Below are 16,107 nucleotides of genomic sequence, written 5' to 3'. Positions count from 1 at the left end.
AGTCGTATTCATTCGTATTAAGAATCCGAATACGATTTTTTGTATTCGTATTCTTATTAAATTTCCCCCTTAGTATATAACTTTGATGGAATAAATTGAATTTCTCCCAGATTTTGTTCCAGCTATTATAATAGTTTATATTCTACTTATCATTTATCGAGCACCTTCTACAGGATAAAAGGAAAAATTTGATAGGTTGTTATGGGCAACAGCTCCACTTCTAGAAACCCGCACCTAATATACCACCAAGGGTCTAACCCGTATTGCCCTATATAGAGTAAAAAAACACTGGTCTGACCGTTTTGCTGCCAGGTGTCCATACCAGGTTTAGCATCGACTGTATGAAGGTCGACATGGTTAAGGTTGACAAAATTATCAGGTCGACATGAGTTTTTCTAGTTTTTTTTTTTTTATCCTAAATGTTGGCTCAATTCGACATGGACACCCTATCCGTGTACCTCCCATGGCTCCCTACTGCTCGGCTATTATATTCTCCCACTGCACCCTAGTGGATGGTAGGGTATGAAATACTGCCTGTCGTCTCAAAACGAAATGAAAAACTGATGTCGACCTTTCCATTCTCAACCTAATGCTTGTGTCGACTTTACATCCTTGTCCAGCTTCGTAGTGTTGACCTACCAACCCTATCCCTCCATACCAAAGCACCAAGGATCATGCTGTTATTTGTAACTGTACCTTTGGGTATTATAATCAGGGAAGTATCATTATTACTTTGTTTGGCTATTATTAAGGTTACTATTTTCTCCTTTTTGTCCGAGCTGCTAGCTACGGCTGGGTAAAGTGGGTTAGTCCACAGGAGTAGGCTTCTAGAAGAGTAATCTGATTGGCTCCAACCCCCTCCACATAACACCTCCCACTTCCCTTCCCAGGATAACCTGTAGTGGGAGGTTCCAGGGTGTGTTGGTCGGAGGGAGGGGGTGGTGACTGTGACTGGCGCTGTAATGACATCACGGCCCTCCCCCTTATGTCACGGTGACACGATTGATAGTTCTATGCGACTTTCAATAGTGGATGGGATTCAGTAGGTTCGTGTACTCTCTTAGGAGAGCTCTTTGAAATCCAGGAGTGTCCCAGACTCTACGGGAGAGTAGGCTGGTGTGGGGCTAGCGAGAGGTGATGACCTAGCAGGCTGCAATGGAATGGTCATTATTTCCAAGACATTGTCACTCCACGCAATGCAAGTTTGCCACACTGCCACTATGAAGATAATCTCTCCCATACACGTGCAGGGAGAGAAAGTGTGATGGGCATACAAGTGTAATTGCCTGGTTTATATCCAGTGTCGTATTCAGCTCAGTGATTCATAGTCCGGGAAATCTTATTGGGGAAATACTGGTGCTTTCAATGGAAACTTTCCCCCAAATTAACAAATAAAACTTTGTTTCGAACACTGCATTAGGGCTACTTTGCCGACGCTTCATTTCATCTTTAGAACATTTGAATGAAAATGTGTTTATTGATCTAGCACAGCGGTTCTCAACCTCTTTTCTCCCCCGTACCACTTGATTCGGCTTTTCATTTATTAGTGCCCCCTCCTCTCAATTTGAAATATCCACAGTACTTACGAGTGGAGTGGAAGTGAGCGGTTTTCATGTCCGTATGTTAGGAAGTAGTAGCGAGGAGTAGTGTGCGGACCCCCCTGTGTCTGGCCGCTGGCTGTGTGCTATCTTCGGGGTTCCCGATAACTGTAGGATTAATGCTGCTGCTTTCTCCACCCATGTCATTGTGGGGCAGATGATTGCTGATGTCTGAGGGCGGGGCGGCTAGCTTCCAGTGGATTGCTGGTCCGGCAAAAGCACGAGGAGACGCTGCTGATGCTGCAGACAGAATCGGAAGTGACGCAACATGGTTCATCTCCATGGCAATGGGAGACTTCTTCCACCATCGGGAGACTACTTCTTCTGCCATTACCAGTATTATTTTCAAGTACCCCAACCGTCTGCAGAGTACCTCAGGTTGGGCACCTCTGATCTAGCGGAGCTATAGATCTTTACATGTGATAGCTGCTGACTCCTTGCTCACATTTCCTCGGCACCAACTCTCTGACTGCCGTAAATCATTTAGCATAAAGCCGGCCATACGTCTACAGATCGATTGTCAGATTGGGCTGTTTGGAACAAATTCCTGGTAATGAATGAGAGCAAATGACAGTTGACAATTTGCTTTGAAGTGCTGGAAAACTGGCAAAAACTGTCACTCAGATATTACCAGGTGTTTGTTCCAACCGGCCCAATCTGACAATCGATCTGTAGATGTATGTCCACATTAAGGCCGCCGTGTCGCCTGATAGGGAAGCTGTAAACAGCCGTAGCTCAAAATGTAAATGTCAGTTATTTCTCTATGACTAAGCATTAGTGTATGCCAGAATAGAGCAATATGCCACTGTCTAAAGGTGGCCATACACACGCAGATTTATCTGCAGATCTGTCTGGTTGGAACAAAAACCTGGTTATGGATGAGAGCAAATGACAGTTGACCATTTGCTTGGAAATGCTGTAAAACTGACAAACTGTCACTCATCCATAACCATGTTTTTGCTCCAACCAGCCAGATCTGAAGATAAATCTTACTAGTGTATGGGCACCTTAACTGCCATGGAACTACAAGTACCAGCACTTTGGAAATATCGTATTTTGTAGTTATATTGTATTAAGTTACTAGTTAAAAACCCATCAGAATGACGGCTTCTGCAACCCACTTTGAGCTGTGACAGTTTCAGTCTGCAAACACTCTACCCTAGTCCATATCCGCTCCTACCCCCAATCCGTCTTCACAGCTCCCCCTCTCCATATCCAGCGAGTGTGAAACACTTTCTGTTATGACATCTTTTAGCACACAAAGGAGTAATTTGGCCTCTAGTGGTCAGCAATACACAAATACAGTGTACAGTAGAAAAATGTTACGTCAACACGCACAACGTCGTCGTTAGGACTTTGTGCCTGATTCTGGACTGTTAACAAGGTTGCAATTTTTGCAGATGGACAAAACCATACTGCACCGCAGGTGGGGCAGATGTAACATGTGCAGAGAGAGTTACATTTGGGGAAGTTTTTTTTGTTTCTGTGCAGGGTAAATACTGGCTGCTTTATTCTTATGGTGCTCATACACTATGCGACAGCAGCGTGCGTTGCGATGGGATGCGCGCTCCCGCGAGCATCCCATCGCACACTACAAAAAGTATCTGCCGCACATACTTTTTGTACTGTCTTCGGATCGCATCGCATTGCACGCACAACGCATGCCGTGCGATGCGACCTAGCATGCGATTCTCGCAGCGTGTATGGGCACCTTAACACTGCAATTTGAATTTAAGTTTGAACATACCCCACCCAAATCTAACTCTCTCTGTACGTGTTATTGCAGATTGTTAATAGGATTGTGACATATAGTATTAGCCATTGGATAAACCAGGGGTGGCCAAACCTGTCCTCAAGATCTACCAACATTTCCTGTGTCTTGGGTCACCTGTGGATCTATAGTAGGAATGAATGCAGCAGGTTTGACAATGTGACAGTTAGAAATGACAACAACTGTGCACCAGCTAGGTGATCTGGGAAATGTGACAGTTGGTAATGACTGCACCTGTGCACCAGCTAGGTGGTCTGGGGAATGTGACAGTTAGTAATGACTGTACCTGTGCACTAGCTAGGTGGTCTGGGGAATGTGACAGTTAGTAATGACTGTACCTGTGCACCAGCTAGGTGGTCTGGGGAATGTGACGGGTTAGTAATGACTGTACCTGTGCACCAGCTAGGTGGTCTGGGGAATGTGACCGTTAGTAATGACTGTACCTGTGCACCAGCTAGGTGGTCTGGGGAATGTGACCGTTAGTAATGACTGCACCTGTGCACCAGCTAGGTGGTCTGGGGAATGTGACCATTAGTAATGACTGTACCTGTGCACCAGCATGAAAAACGGGAACCTTTGGTAGATCTTGAGGACCGGTTTGCCAAGCCCTGGGTTAGACCTTTTCTATTAAATTGTCGTAGAATTTTGGGCCCAGCTCCGGAAGAAGTACATAGGAGAACTAGCACCATTACTTAATGAAACAAGACTTGATTAATATGTATTAATATATCCACGGCTAATCTATCGTACAAAGGGAGATGGTATCGGTATGTCACATGACTTACAGCAGCATTCTGCATGCGCAGAATCATTACACCCTGTGGTAAGTATGTAATCCCCAACCCAAACCCACTCTACCCGCAGCCTAACCTTGTCATTCACGTCTGCAGATGCCCCTTGCGGAGTGAGGCAAATTGCAAAATTTCCTCCTAAAAACGATCAGCACCCTCCCCCTCCCCCCCCAGCCTCTGGGTGTCTGTGGATTTGGAGATACTAATCACACTCTCTGCAGTGACAGAGGCCTTATCTGTAATTTATCTGGCCCGGTAGCGGGAGAGACGCATATTATTTTCCCCCACTCTCCGCCACTACCAGCCTTATTAAATGTGAAGCACAGGCCTCTATACAGGGCCATCAGCGTGAAGCCTGCTATTAAGCCGAAATGATGCTTCGTCGAAATTACTATGCAAAGCCACTTATTTGCCTGCTAAAGTGGGTTGTAGTTGAAATCAATTTGCTTTTCAATCAGCTCGCAGAATGTTGTGTGTGTTTTTTTTTTTTTTTGGTTCTCTGAAATATTCCTCGCTTGCATTCCAATAGGCTAATGAAGGAGCAAAGTAAACAGACTAAAGGGCTCTCAAGCTGATCATTGATTGCTGTAAATGTTCTCTGCCCTGATAGGATTTGATTCCGTGAGTCTGCAGTTCCTGCTGTTATTGGATTAAAGCAGACGCAGATCGCTTTTTATTTAACAGGCTTTAATGTAAAGCAACCTGATGTTACCGGCGATGTCACCTTATCAGGAGTTTTTGCTAACCGTTGTTATGTGCATCCGACGTCTCCCAGTGCCGAGGATTCTCCGTGCCAGCCTGTGGAGGCAGCTGCCATGACAGTACAGCGCTGTCGGTCTACAGTATGTGTTGTACAGTAGTAATGTTCATGCTGGGGGGGGGGGGGTTGTTTGGAACGGAGTTCCAGCACCTCTGTTGTTGAGGTGGAACTAACAACTTCCACCTTGGCCTTCACAGTAAATCTAGCAGAAAAGCATAATACTTTGTGGGGGAAGGGTGGGCAGGGGGGGGGGGGGATGCCTCATTGGGGAGGGAAGAAAGGAATTAGGAGGGAGATGGAACTGAGTTCCACCAACTCTCCAGGACCCTGGCTGGAACTCTGCACCTATCAAAGCTTATGCAGTTCTTTTTTCTGCCAGGGGTGTCGCTGTGGTGCTTTCAGAGTGTGCTGGAAGGGTTGGGATAGTTTGGTCTACAGCAAGTTGGTTGATGGGTTTAGGTCGACAGGTCAATTAGGGTTTTTCACAGTTTTTTTACCCAAATGGCGACACAGTTGACATGGACATAGTTTCCAGTGCACTGCATCCCCTCGCTGCACTCGCCATGCTTCGGGCACTATTTTATTCTCCCACCACACCCTAGTGGTTGGTAGGGCATGAAATACCACCTGTCGGCACATGTCGGCTCAAAAAACAGTGAAAGATCCCATGTCGACCTTTGGACTGTCGACCTAATGACCTGTCGACCTAGAACATGTCAACCTATCCCCATGTCGACCTAATGGTGTCGACCCAATGCTTGCTGACCCACTTGCTGTAGACCCAATGACCGTATCCCATTTGGAAGCACCACAGAAGGGAGCGACACCACAGGGCAGGGAAGAGGAATTGCACAGGTTGTAACAGGTGGGGTTCTACAATGAACACTATAGTAGAACGTACTGAAGGAAGTGAAATCTGCTCTCGGAGGATTGTGCATTCATAATTTATTTAGACTGATTCCGAAAAAGCAGCATTTCCCGCAAGTAATCCGTCATTTGGTTTCCGAACAAGACTCGGCAGACAGTGTTCCGCAAATCCAAACAATCACCAGAGGGATGCCTTTCCAGCCACACCGTGGGGTATTGTGTGACTTAACATCCCATGTGATGTCCCGGGTGGCACACGGGGGATCAGATGACCATACACTGCTGCGATACATCGGACCATAATCTCTGTAAACATTTTACGTCTCCATAGAGGCGCAGCAGCTGGCATTGTCCCTTTACCACTGCAGAGCGTTCTGCAGAACTGTGATGGCCGTGGCGTAGCGTTCCTACTGTTCTGCTACAGTGCGCAGCAGAATAATGTTAGGGTGGGAGAAAAGCATTGGATGTCTCCCGTCTTTTCTACTTATAAAACAAAGAGGAGGGAGTCGTATCATGTAGTGCTGTACAAAACGCGAGACACTGCAGCACCCAGAGCTGACTGTGAACACATTTGTGTTAGTGTAAGTGGCGTTTCATTCTGGTTGGAGATTTATCAATCCACTATTTCACGCCCGTCAAAAGTATGGCTTCTGCATGTACTGTCACTTTGAGCTGTGACAGTTTTTACTTTCACCTTGAATATCTATCTATCTATCTATCCTTATATAATCTCTTCTATTCCTTTATTTACAGTTTATAAGGGGTCAAAGACAGCTGTGGATCATGGGGTCGACAGGGTCTAGATCAAGCGGTTGACACTGAAAAATGTCGACACATGAAAAAGTAGACATTAGTTTTTCTTGGTGTCAACATGCCACCGGAGCATGTGGACCCCCAATTAGTGCACCTCGTCCACCCTGCATGGATCACAACGCTTGGGGTCAGATTTCACCATGTCACCGTTCCCAAGCGGAGTTCACGTGAATGGTAATGTGTGAAGTAGACCCTGTAACCGATCATCTGCAATATACCCGGGGCCTGTCCTGGATCCGCTCCGCAAGAGATTATCCCAAGTGCTGTGCGCTTTCCAGGCTACAGATATTGGCATGCAGACATTCGGTCAACAGTCAATAAGGCGGCCGCTGTTGGTCGACACAGTCAGTCGACACATGACAAAGGACAACATGCATTAGGTTGACATCTTGAAAAGGTTGATGAGTTTTTTTGTTGTTAAAACCGGCTTGTTCTTACTTCCATCCCTGTGGGCATAAATTGGGAATATAGAAGTGTGCCGACAGCATATTGTCGACCTCTTGCCCAATAGTGGTAGACTATTGACTGTCGACTCCATGATCCCCACCCTTGATATTGTGGCCTGCTTTTATGCACATTATATCCATAAAGGGTTATGCTTGGACCAGTGGAAAGCACATACTAGAGTAATCTTTTTTGTATCAATATGCACAATAACGATATTTTCGTGCATATCCCCTAGTGTGTAGGCACTATGGGCCTAATTCAGCCTGGATCGCTAATAATCAGAACGGCTGATCCATACGCAATACCCAAACCGCTAAAGAGCTTTTACCATCTGCGCAAATGTGAGTAGGTCTGAGGCTTCCTGTAATCTGTGTCCGAGACCGGCCGGAAGTGTCCATGCTGACATCACAGACCCTACTCCTAAACGCCTCGGCACTCAAGCGTTTTTCAACCACTCCCCCACAAACGACGGGTTCCTGTCAATCAAACTCCAGCTGCATTGTAAACAATCCATACGCATTTTCTGTTGCTATTTCCCCTCGCGCATGCGCAATGTGTGCGGAATGTGCAATCATTCGATAATCTCTTAATTTGCAAATACTCTAGCGGGCAAATCTGAATTAAGCCCTATATCATTAACGCTGCAAGTTCCTTTGGATCGTTTGCGTTGTCTGTAAATGCAGCAACGGGGCCCGGGAGGGGGGGTTGCGGCGCGGCATTGGGAAGTGCATAAACAGTTGGTGATGTCTGTGCGATGAACAATGGCACTTATTATTATTATTATTATTATTATTATTATTATTATTATTATTATTACTACTAGCTGACCCGCCCGGCATTGCGCGTGAAAACCTTTGGTTGTTTTTTATTTCCAAAATTGCTGAAAAATGTCATCTTACAATATGCTGTGCCAAAGACCTAAGACTGTAATTTGTTATAGATTCCACCATAATGTTAGAATGTGTTTGCATTAATACTCAATGATGGCAATGAAATCAGGTGTGGTGTTGTTGTTTGAAACACAACGCTCCTGAGTTGATAACTTGTATGTGTTGATGAATTCCACATCCACTCCTGAGATTTAGCACCTACTGTATGACATATCCTCCAACATCTGAGGGTCAGAAATCGGTACAAAATCAGAAAGGGGACGTGGCCACACCTCCATTTCTATACTCAATGGTACAGTTTCTAGGGTGTGTAATTACAGGCGCTGAGTGCGTGGAGACCGGGGTGGACGTTACTTTCCGCGCCATAATTAATAAAAAATTCACCGCTCCCTGCCACTGCCGCTCCCCTCACTGATCCTGCCTGCAGCAGTCTCTGAGGTCTGGAGATCTGTAAAGCACATGCACCGGGCATCTCTACCAGTGGGGCAGCCCCTGAGTGTGGGAGCAGGTCCGCGGGCCTGGCCACATGACGTCATGACGCACGCTACCCGCACCACTGCAATGCACCACTGGGAACGGGTGCAATGGGCCAAATTCTTCCCTACACCCGCCGGGCCAATCCACCGATCCAGCCATCGCAATCATAAATGGGTGCATTGATAAGCTTTGGAGTGTAAGTAGTTGAAGAATAAGACTGAGATAAAGATTTGCCATGTTACAAAGTGTACAATTTACGCAATGAATCGTGAAAAAAAAATATAAGTGTACATAGAAGTACAATCAAGAAATGAAAGTAGGATTAAAAAATAAGTTCTGATTCAAACTGATAATTGTTTGGATGTGGTGGGTTGCGAAACAAATCTATAGGTGGGGGGTATGGATAATTGTGGGCATAATTGGTATTTGGTACACATACAGGGGGTCCTCAGTTGATGGGATTTTCACTACAGTGTCACGGTCACAGTGTCACCATAGTGGGATTCCCAATTGGGATCCATGTGGTCTTTTAGGGACCCTTTACAATCCTGTAGGTCTCTTCTCCTTGAGCCTACAGTCTCCCCTAATGATAGTCAATCACTGAGGGAGACCGTAGGCTCCAGGAGAAGAGAAAATGGGATTGTAAAGGGGTCCCTAAAAGACCACCTGAACCCCAATTGGAAATCCCCCTATGGTGACACTGTAGTGAAAATTTCTCATCAACTGGGGACCCCCTGTAGGTGTACCAAACACCAATTATGCCCACAATATCCATACCCCCTCCACCTATAGATTTGTTTCGCAACTTCTGTCTACACATATTTATTTCACGATTTATTGAGTAAATTGTACACTATAACGTGACAAATCTTCATCTCAGTCTTATTTTTCAACTTCTTACACTCATAACATCTAAACAAATACATGCAGCGCTCATGCCCATCGACCAAACATTATCTATGAACCAAAAGAGTCTGGGAAACCCTTAAGGCAGAGCAGTGCCTGATATCCAACTGACTAACAGGGTGAGTGCAGTGTACCCACTTTGTATTGATCAATGGGTGCATTGGCCAGGACAAAGATTTCTCAGTACAACTGGCTGGGGAGCGCAGAGACGGATATGGGAAAAAGTAAAAACGGTACATTAGGTACAGTTTTTATTTGCCGGTACAGACTGTTAAAGAAACGGCAAATTCTTTTTTTTATGTGTTTGTATGTGTTGTACTGTTTTTGTGTGTGTGTTGTAGTGTATGTGGTTGTGTGTGTTGTATGTATCTGTCCAATGCGTAAGTGTGTGAGGTGTGCTATGTATATACAGTATGTGTGTGTTGTGCCTTTGTGTATCTATGCAATGTTTAAAGCCCCGCACACACGGGCGAGATATATTGCTCAGTTTCTCCTTTTCATCAGCGACCAGAGATGGTGGCTGATGAAAAGGAACCTCTGCCGGGGGAGTCGCAGAGGTAATCAGCTGGTCGCAGGAGCAAGCTCCTGCGACCAGTGATTAGAATGGGGCTGAAAACGGGAGCGCGCACCCGGTGATTTATCATATTTCCATATTTCCAGCTATTTCAGCCCCTATCGCCCCCGTGTGTACACAGCTTATGTGTGTGTTTTGTGTGTTGTACTGTTTTTTGTGTGTGTGTGGTGAATGTGTGTGTGTGTTGTGCTGTTACAGGTATGTTATGGGTGTGTGTTGTGTGATCTGCCCAATGTGTAAGTGTGTAAGGTGTGCTACGTATAAATGTGTGTGTGTGTGTGTAATGTGCTGTGTGTATCTGTTCAATGTTTGTGTGTGCTGTGTATTGTACTGTTTTTGGGTGCGTGTTGTAGTGAATGTGGGTGTGTGTTGTACTGTGAGTGGTGTGTTATGTGTACAGTATCTGCCGAATGTGAGGTGCGCTACATATATATGTGTGTGTAGTGTGCTGTGCGTATCTTGGCAATGTTTAAGTGTGTGTGTTTGTTGTACTGTTTTTGGGTGGTGTTGTAGTGTATATGGGTTTGTGTTGTACTGCATGTGGTGTGTTATGTGTGTGTTTTGTTGTGTGTATCTGTCCAATGCAGGGCTGGGTAACACCGGCCCTCCAGATGTTGATGAACTACACATCCCAGGATGCTTTGCATTAGTTTTGCTATGTGGCCATGCAAGGCATGCTGGGATGTGTAGTTCATTGACATCTGGAGGGCCGGTGTTGCCCAGCCCTGGTCCAATGTGTAAGTGTGTGAGGTGCGCTACGTATATATGTGTGCATATGTGGTGTACTGTGTGTGTGCGTGTACAATGATGTGTGGTCTATGTATATCCTCAATTTTTCCTACTTGTGTAAAGCCTTCACCATAATGTTAGAATGTGTCAGTCATACTCAATGACAGCAATGAAATTAGGTGTGGAGTTGTTCCTTCGACAACGGTTTCCCAGATCGTCAATCTTTTTCCCAGATCATCAATGAAGGCAAATTAAAACTTGGTGTTTTTTAAATTTCTAAGTGAAATTTCCCAAAAACTGCTTTGAGATACACACCACCGGGTATAGAGGTATCTTGTTGCCAAATTTGGGGGATCTGAGTGCCACGGTGTGTCCGCAATGCAATGGACACGCACACGCACTCTTCAACTTATTAGATAGATTATTATTTTTATTTAATTATTACTAGTTATTTATATAGCGCACACATATTCCGCAGCGCTTTACAGAGAACATTCACATCATTCCCTGCACCAGTGGAGCTTGCAATTTATATTCCCTACCACATGTACACGCACACACAGACATTCTAGGGTTAATTCTGTTGGGAGCCAATTATCCTACTAGTATATTTTTGGATTGTGGGAGGAAACCGGAGTACCCGGAGGAGACCCATGCAAGCACTGGGAGAATATACAAACTCCACAAAGTTATGGCCATGGTGGGACTCGAACCCATGACCTCAGTTCTGTGATGCAGTAATGCTAACCATTACACCATCCGTACTGCTCATCGCGACAAGTTTGTGAGACCCCCCCCACCGGGTCCATGCGCTCCAAACATCGCTGGAGAAACACATAATGTAAACCTAGATTTAGAATTTGAAGTGATCGGTGTGGTACTTAAGCTTCCTACCCTTCTGCTATCTGTATTGCAGGGACAGATCTTCCTATTCTGTCATTTGCATCAAGTAGCAGATATTGTGGAGACAGTGTATCCTAATTATAAAGTACAGCTATATTCCTACAGAACGTCTTCTATAATCTGCTGTTTTCTCTCTGCCTTGTGCATCTTCACACGGTGAGACACAATGTAGCTGCTGGTGGGGGCTACCTCGTGGGCTGCTTTGCAGTCTGCAGGCAATCTGCTGATCACTCAGAGCCAGACAGCACCTTTTGTGTTTATGCTGTAAGTCTTCCTTCAGCGAGTGATAATGCGGGGCACTTCTCAGACGCACACCGCCGACGTGTGTGCTGCTGTCACATGCTGCCGATATACAAAATGTGGGAACAGCCAGAGTAACCGAATCCTTGTCAGATAATGGGCCACACTCCTGTTTGTAGGTAAAGCAAAAATAGCAAGTACTCTGGGCCCCATTTATTAACATTCTTTTTACTAAGATAATGTGGAAAGGGCTGTTTTCATACCCCTTTTTGTGTTATTTTAGTATCACCTGAATGCATTGATGGGTTTTTCATGAAAAACTGCTCCAAACCCCTTTAATTTGCATTTTTGTTAGTAACCAGATCGCATTTCCCATACCTATAATGGGAAATGCGATCTGAACGAATTTATTATAACAGTGGGAAAATATACTACAATGAGCCCTGTGATAATCACGCCAGCTGGCAAATCATAGGGCTTACATGCTAATCCTGGCTTTGGGGTGGGGGTGTTGCGACAGCAGGGGGGGGGTGGGGGGTGGGTGGGGTAGTGATAAATCAGCCCCTTTGTCTCTGGAACAAACCATGTTTCCGTGCATTTTCTGTGTAGGGTAAATACTAGCTGCTTTTGTGTGTAGCACACAAATGTTAGCTTTATATTTACAGTGCAATTAAGATTTCAGTTTGAACACACCCCACCCAAATCTGCTCCACCTGCAGACATAAATGCGCTTAGTGAGTGGGTGAAAGATGGATCCATGTTTCTTGCTCGTCCTCTGCACATATGGTGACATTGCTGGTCCTCCCACAGTGTTGGGGACATCTGCAGATAGCGGCAGTCCCTACATATGAGGGTGCCGAGGCCTCAGGCATTCTTCCTTATCTTTGCCATATTTTACAGGTATTGCTGTTGTTCCTGTCATCATTATTTGTTTTCCCTGTAACGATGTGTGATGTAAGAATGGGATACATCACTAGGTTGACCATTAGGCCAATGGCTTAGCTCGACAGGATCGGAAGGTTGACGGTGAAAGAGGTCGACATGAGTTTGTGACTTTTTCTTTTAAGCCGCTCGGTTTCATACGCTACCATCCACTAGGGCAGGCCTGGCCAACCTGTGGCTCTCCAGATGTTGTCAAACTACAAATCCCATCATGCTGTGCCACAGTTTTGCTATAAGGGAGTGTTAAAACTGGCAAGGCATGCTGAGATTTGTAGTTTCACAACATTTGTAAAATAATATGCTAAATCCTATGTTTTATTCATTGATAAATGTATTCTATGCCCATGTAACATATCGACAGTAATGCACTGTATCCTGTAAATGACACGTGTGTGTTTATTATGCAGGGTCTGACGTGAACACCTCTCCCCTGTGGAACCTGGCACAGGTGAAGATGGAGCCTCAGGACAATGAGGAAGGGACTGTACACGGGAACAGCGTCCTGGGCAATGACGTGTTTGAGGAACCCATGTCCGGGATGAGTGATTCCGCCATGCCGGGCAGCCCAAACGGATCAGAAGGCAGCTACGGCTCTCACTCCCCGGACAGCCTCATGGGCTCCTCCCCGGTCTTCAACCAGCGGCCCAAGAAGAAGATGCGGAAAATGTAGCGTTATATGGCAAGACAATGCAGTCCCGGAACTGTCTCAGTCTGTGGTCCACGTGGATATCTCAGCTCTGGTTGGACGCGTTTCGCACGAGATGCGATGAACTCTTATGAACTTAAGTAACAGAAATGCAATAAATTGTGTTGTTAATTTGTTAAACCGATCATTGTGTTCTTAACGAGGATCCGAAATTCAGTTAGAAAACAATCCTTCGTTACGGCTACAGATTGGACCTAGTGGTCGCAACTAGGCACCTCCAACAATCAGAAGCCCTGTACAAACATCCGCCCATATTCCAACTAGGGCGCATCTATGTTACCGCCCTCCAACCGCAAGGCCGTAACACCGTGGAAAGTTACTGCCACATTCGGACCGGATGGTCTCTTCGTATGAAGTATATGGTCATTCGGTTGACATGCACTGGGAAGACCACTGAAGGTTGACATATCAAATAGTTTGAATGGCTAAGGTCAACAGGGTTGGAAGGTGGACAGAAGCATTAAGTATACATTGGCAAAGTCGACAGTCAAAGGTAGACGTGAGTTTTTCATGTTTTTTTGGGGTGGCGGCACGTGTCGACAGGCGGCATTTACTGCCCTACCATCCATTTAGGCGTGGAAGCAGATTAAATAGTGTTCTGAGTACAGCGAGGGCATACCATAGACTTTCAGGGTATCCATGTTGGCTATGTCGACATTCGGGACAAAAAATTGTGAAAAACTCATGCCGACTTTTTGACTGTTGACCTTCGCTATGTGAACCAATTTCATGTGTTGACTAAGCCATGTCGACCATCAGTGGTTGACACAATGCATGGCTACCTGATGTGGGTTGACCGAATGACCCATCCCCTCGTATGCAGATTAAATACACTCCATGCATATCTCCATAGGTATAACACATACAGTTGGAGCCCCTGTCAACTTGTTCCTTAGGCCGTGGCTCACAATGGCTAGCCATGGCTATCCTATTGTTCTCCGCAGCAATACAATACATAGAACATTACAGTAGGGGATTAGCATAGTAATCCTATTACTCACTTAACCCTATTAACAGGCTAAACGAGGAGGGCTCTATCTTTATATACGTAGTAGATGATGAGTAACAAACTGAAGGAAGTGACGTTCTCTTTAGCAGTTTACTTTGGGCACTGGGACATTTCTATTGTATTTCCTTAATATGAATGTCACCGGAACCCCGTTAACCCGATCATCAGCCCACGTGCCCTGTTTCCTGCGACACGCGGGCCCGTGTCGGCCACACTGCGCAGGATGTAGGCCTGTGACTGAATGGCTCAGATACAGCGAGACACGTTTGTTTCTCTGGCACGGACGGAGATTGTGTAATTAGTATTCATCAGCCGACTGTTTCCACTTAATCATTTCATTCACAGGCGTTGTGCTAGCGCTTACTGTCTCCCACACCTGCTGATGAGACACTCCAACGTGACACGTGTACTCGGCTTCTCAGATTGACTGTTCTTACATTGTGTGACTGCTGGGAATACAGGATGGCTCATTGTACATAGATGTATATCGCTTGTAAGTACAATAGAGAGATAAGAAGCCTTTTCAACAAATCTGTTGAATTTTAACTTTGTTTTGCGTTTGCCAACGAGAGGCCTGATTCAGACCTGTTTGCAGCCTAGCGAACAGGAAATGCCGCCCACCTAGGCTGACTTATTTCCGCGGGAGATGGCTGGCGCGTGTGCAGACCCCCCACCATTGGAAATGGGTCGGAAGAACTAGTCGCCATACATTTCTCAGCTTCTAGAGCAGTTCAGGTATGGAGCCTGTTCCTGATGGAAATGTTCAACTCTACACTGGCCCCTTGGACCACCCCCATCTTATGTAAAAGCCTTGGCATTGTAGATTACCCTGGTACATGTTGGTACTTCTGGTCCCCCCCCCCCCGTCATACCCAGAGGTGTATTCACAAAGCATTAATAACCAGTGGCGGCTACAGGGGTGGGGCAGCATCACCGTTCAGAATTCAAATAGGGGAGAAACACCAACTGCCAGTTTGGAATGGCAGTTGTTGTGGCACCCCTGTTTGAATTTTCAACTGTGCTGCAGCCCCCCCTCTGGATCCGCCACTGGTAATTTTTGCTGCAAGCCAATTAACCTATCTGTATTTTTTTTTTTTATTATGAGGGATTGGGGCCAAAACATCAAGGGGAATCTCATGCAAAAATGGAAAGAACATACAAACTATAACTATAACCATCCCCTATGATGCACACAGAAGGGACTGTCCTGATAAAACGGGGATCTGTGGAGGGTATCGACGGTCAGGGGTAAAGTTTCCCACTTACAGTACAGTAACAGGGAGAATCCTATATATTGTTTTATTTTATTTTTGTAGCCATTATAAGCCCTGACAGCTTCCTGCTGGGCTCCAGTAGGCTTACAGGAATTCTGCTGAGAATACAAAGTGTCTGGATTGAAGTTTTCCAGATGTAGTAGATGTAGTTCAAAGCTCTGGTACTTAGACACAGCCTGTAGTTATCGGTGTGAGCGTGCCTGTGGGTGAGGAGGAAGAGAGTCGCTTACCACCTCAGTGGGTGAGAGCGGTTCTGTGGAACCCTGAGAGGGAGTCCTGAATTTTAGGGGTGCCTTGTAAAATCTCTCTTCTCTGATCAGCTCATGCAATGGGGCAGGTGTGTTAAGCCTTAACAAGAGATAAATGCAAGGGTGATAAAGAGAGATAAACGTCCAGCCAATCACCTGCTA

General features: G+C 45.6%; 1 protein-coding gene across 2 annotated transcripts in view; it reads left to right on the top strand.

Moving 5' to 3' along the window:
- Nucleotides 1-13,534, top strand: part of SUPT7L (SPT7 like, STAGA complex subunit gamma) — a 30,194-nt gene extending 16,660 nt beyond the window's left edge. For both annotated transcript variants that reach the window (XM_083175461.1, XM_083175462.1), the window contains exon 5: nucleotides 13,116-13,534. In XM_083175461.1, the coding sequence (XP_083031587.1) occupies nucleotides 13,116-13,378 (263 nt within the window). In that variant the 3' untranslated portion in view covers nucleotides 13,379-13,534. The remainder of the gene's footprint in view (nucleotides 1-13,115) is intronic.
- The last annotated feature ends 2,573 nt before the right edge of the window (nucleotides 13,535-16,107 follow it).

Source organism: Crinia signifera, chromosome 3, assembly GCF_055691185.1.
Source record: "Crinia signifera chromosome 3, ASM5569118v1, whole genome shotgun sequence".
NCBI lineage: Eukaryota > Metazoa > Chordata > Amphibia > Anura > Myobatrachidae > Crinia > Crinia signifera.
This window is presented reverse-complemented; position numbering and strand designations above follow the sequence as displayed.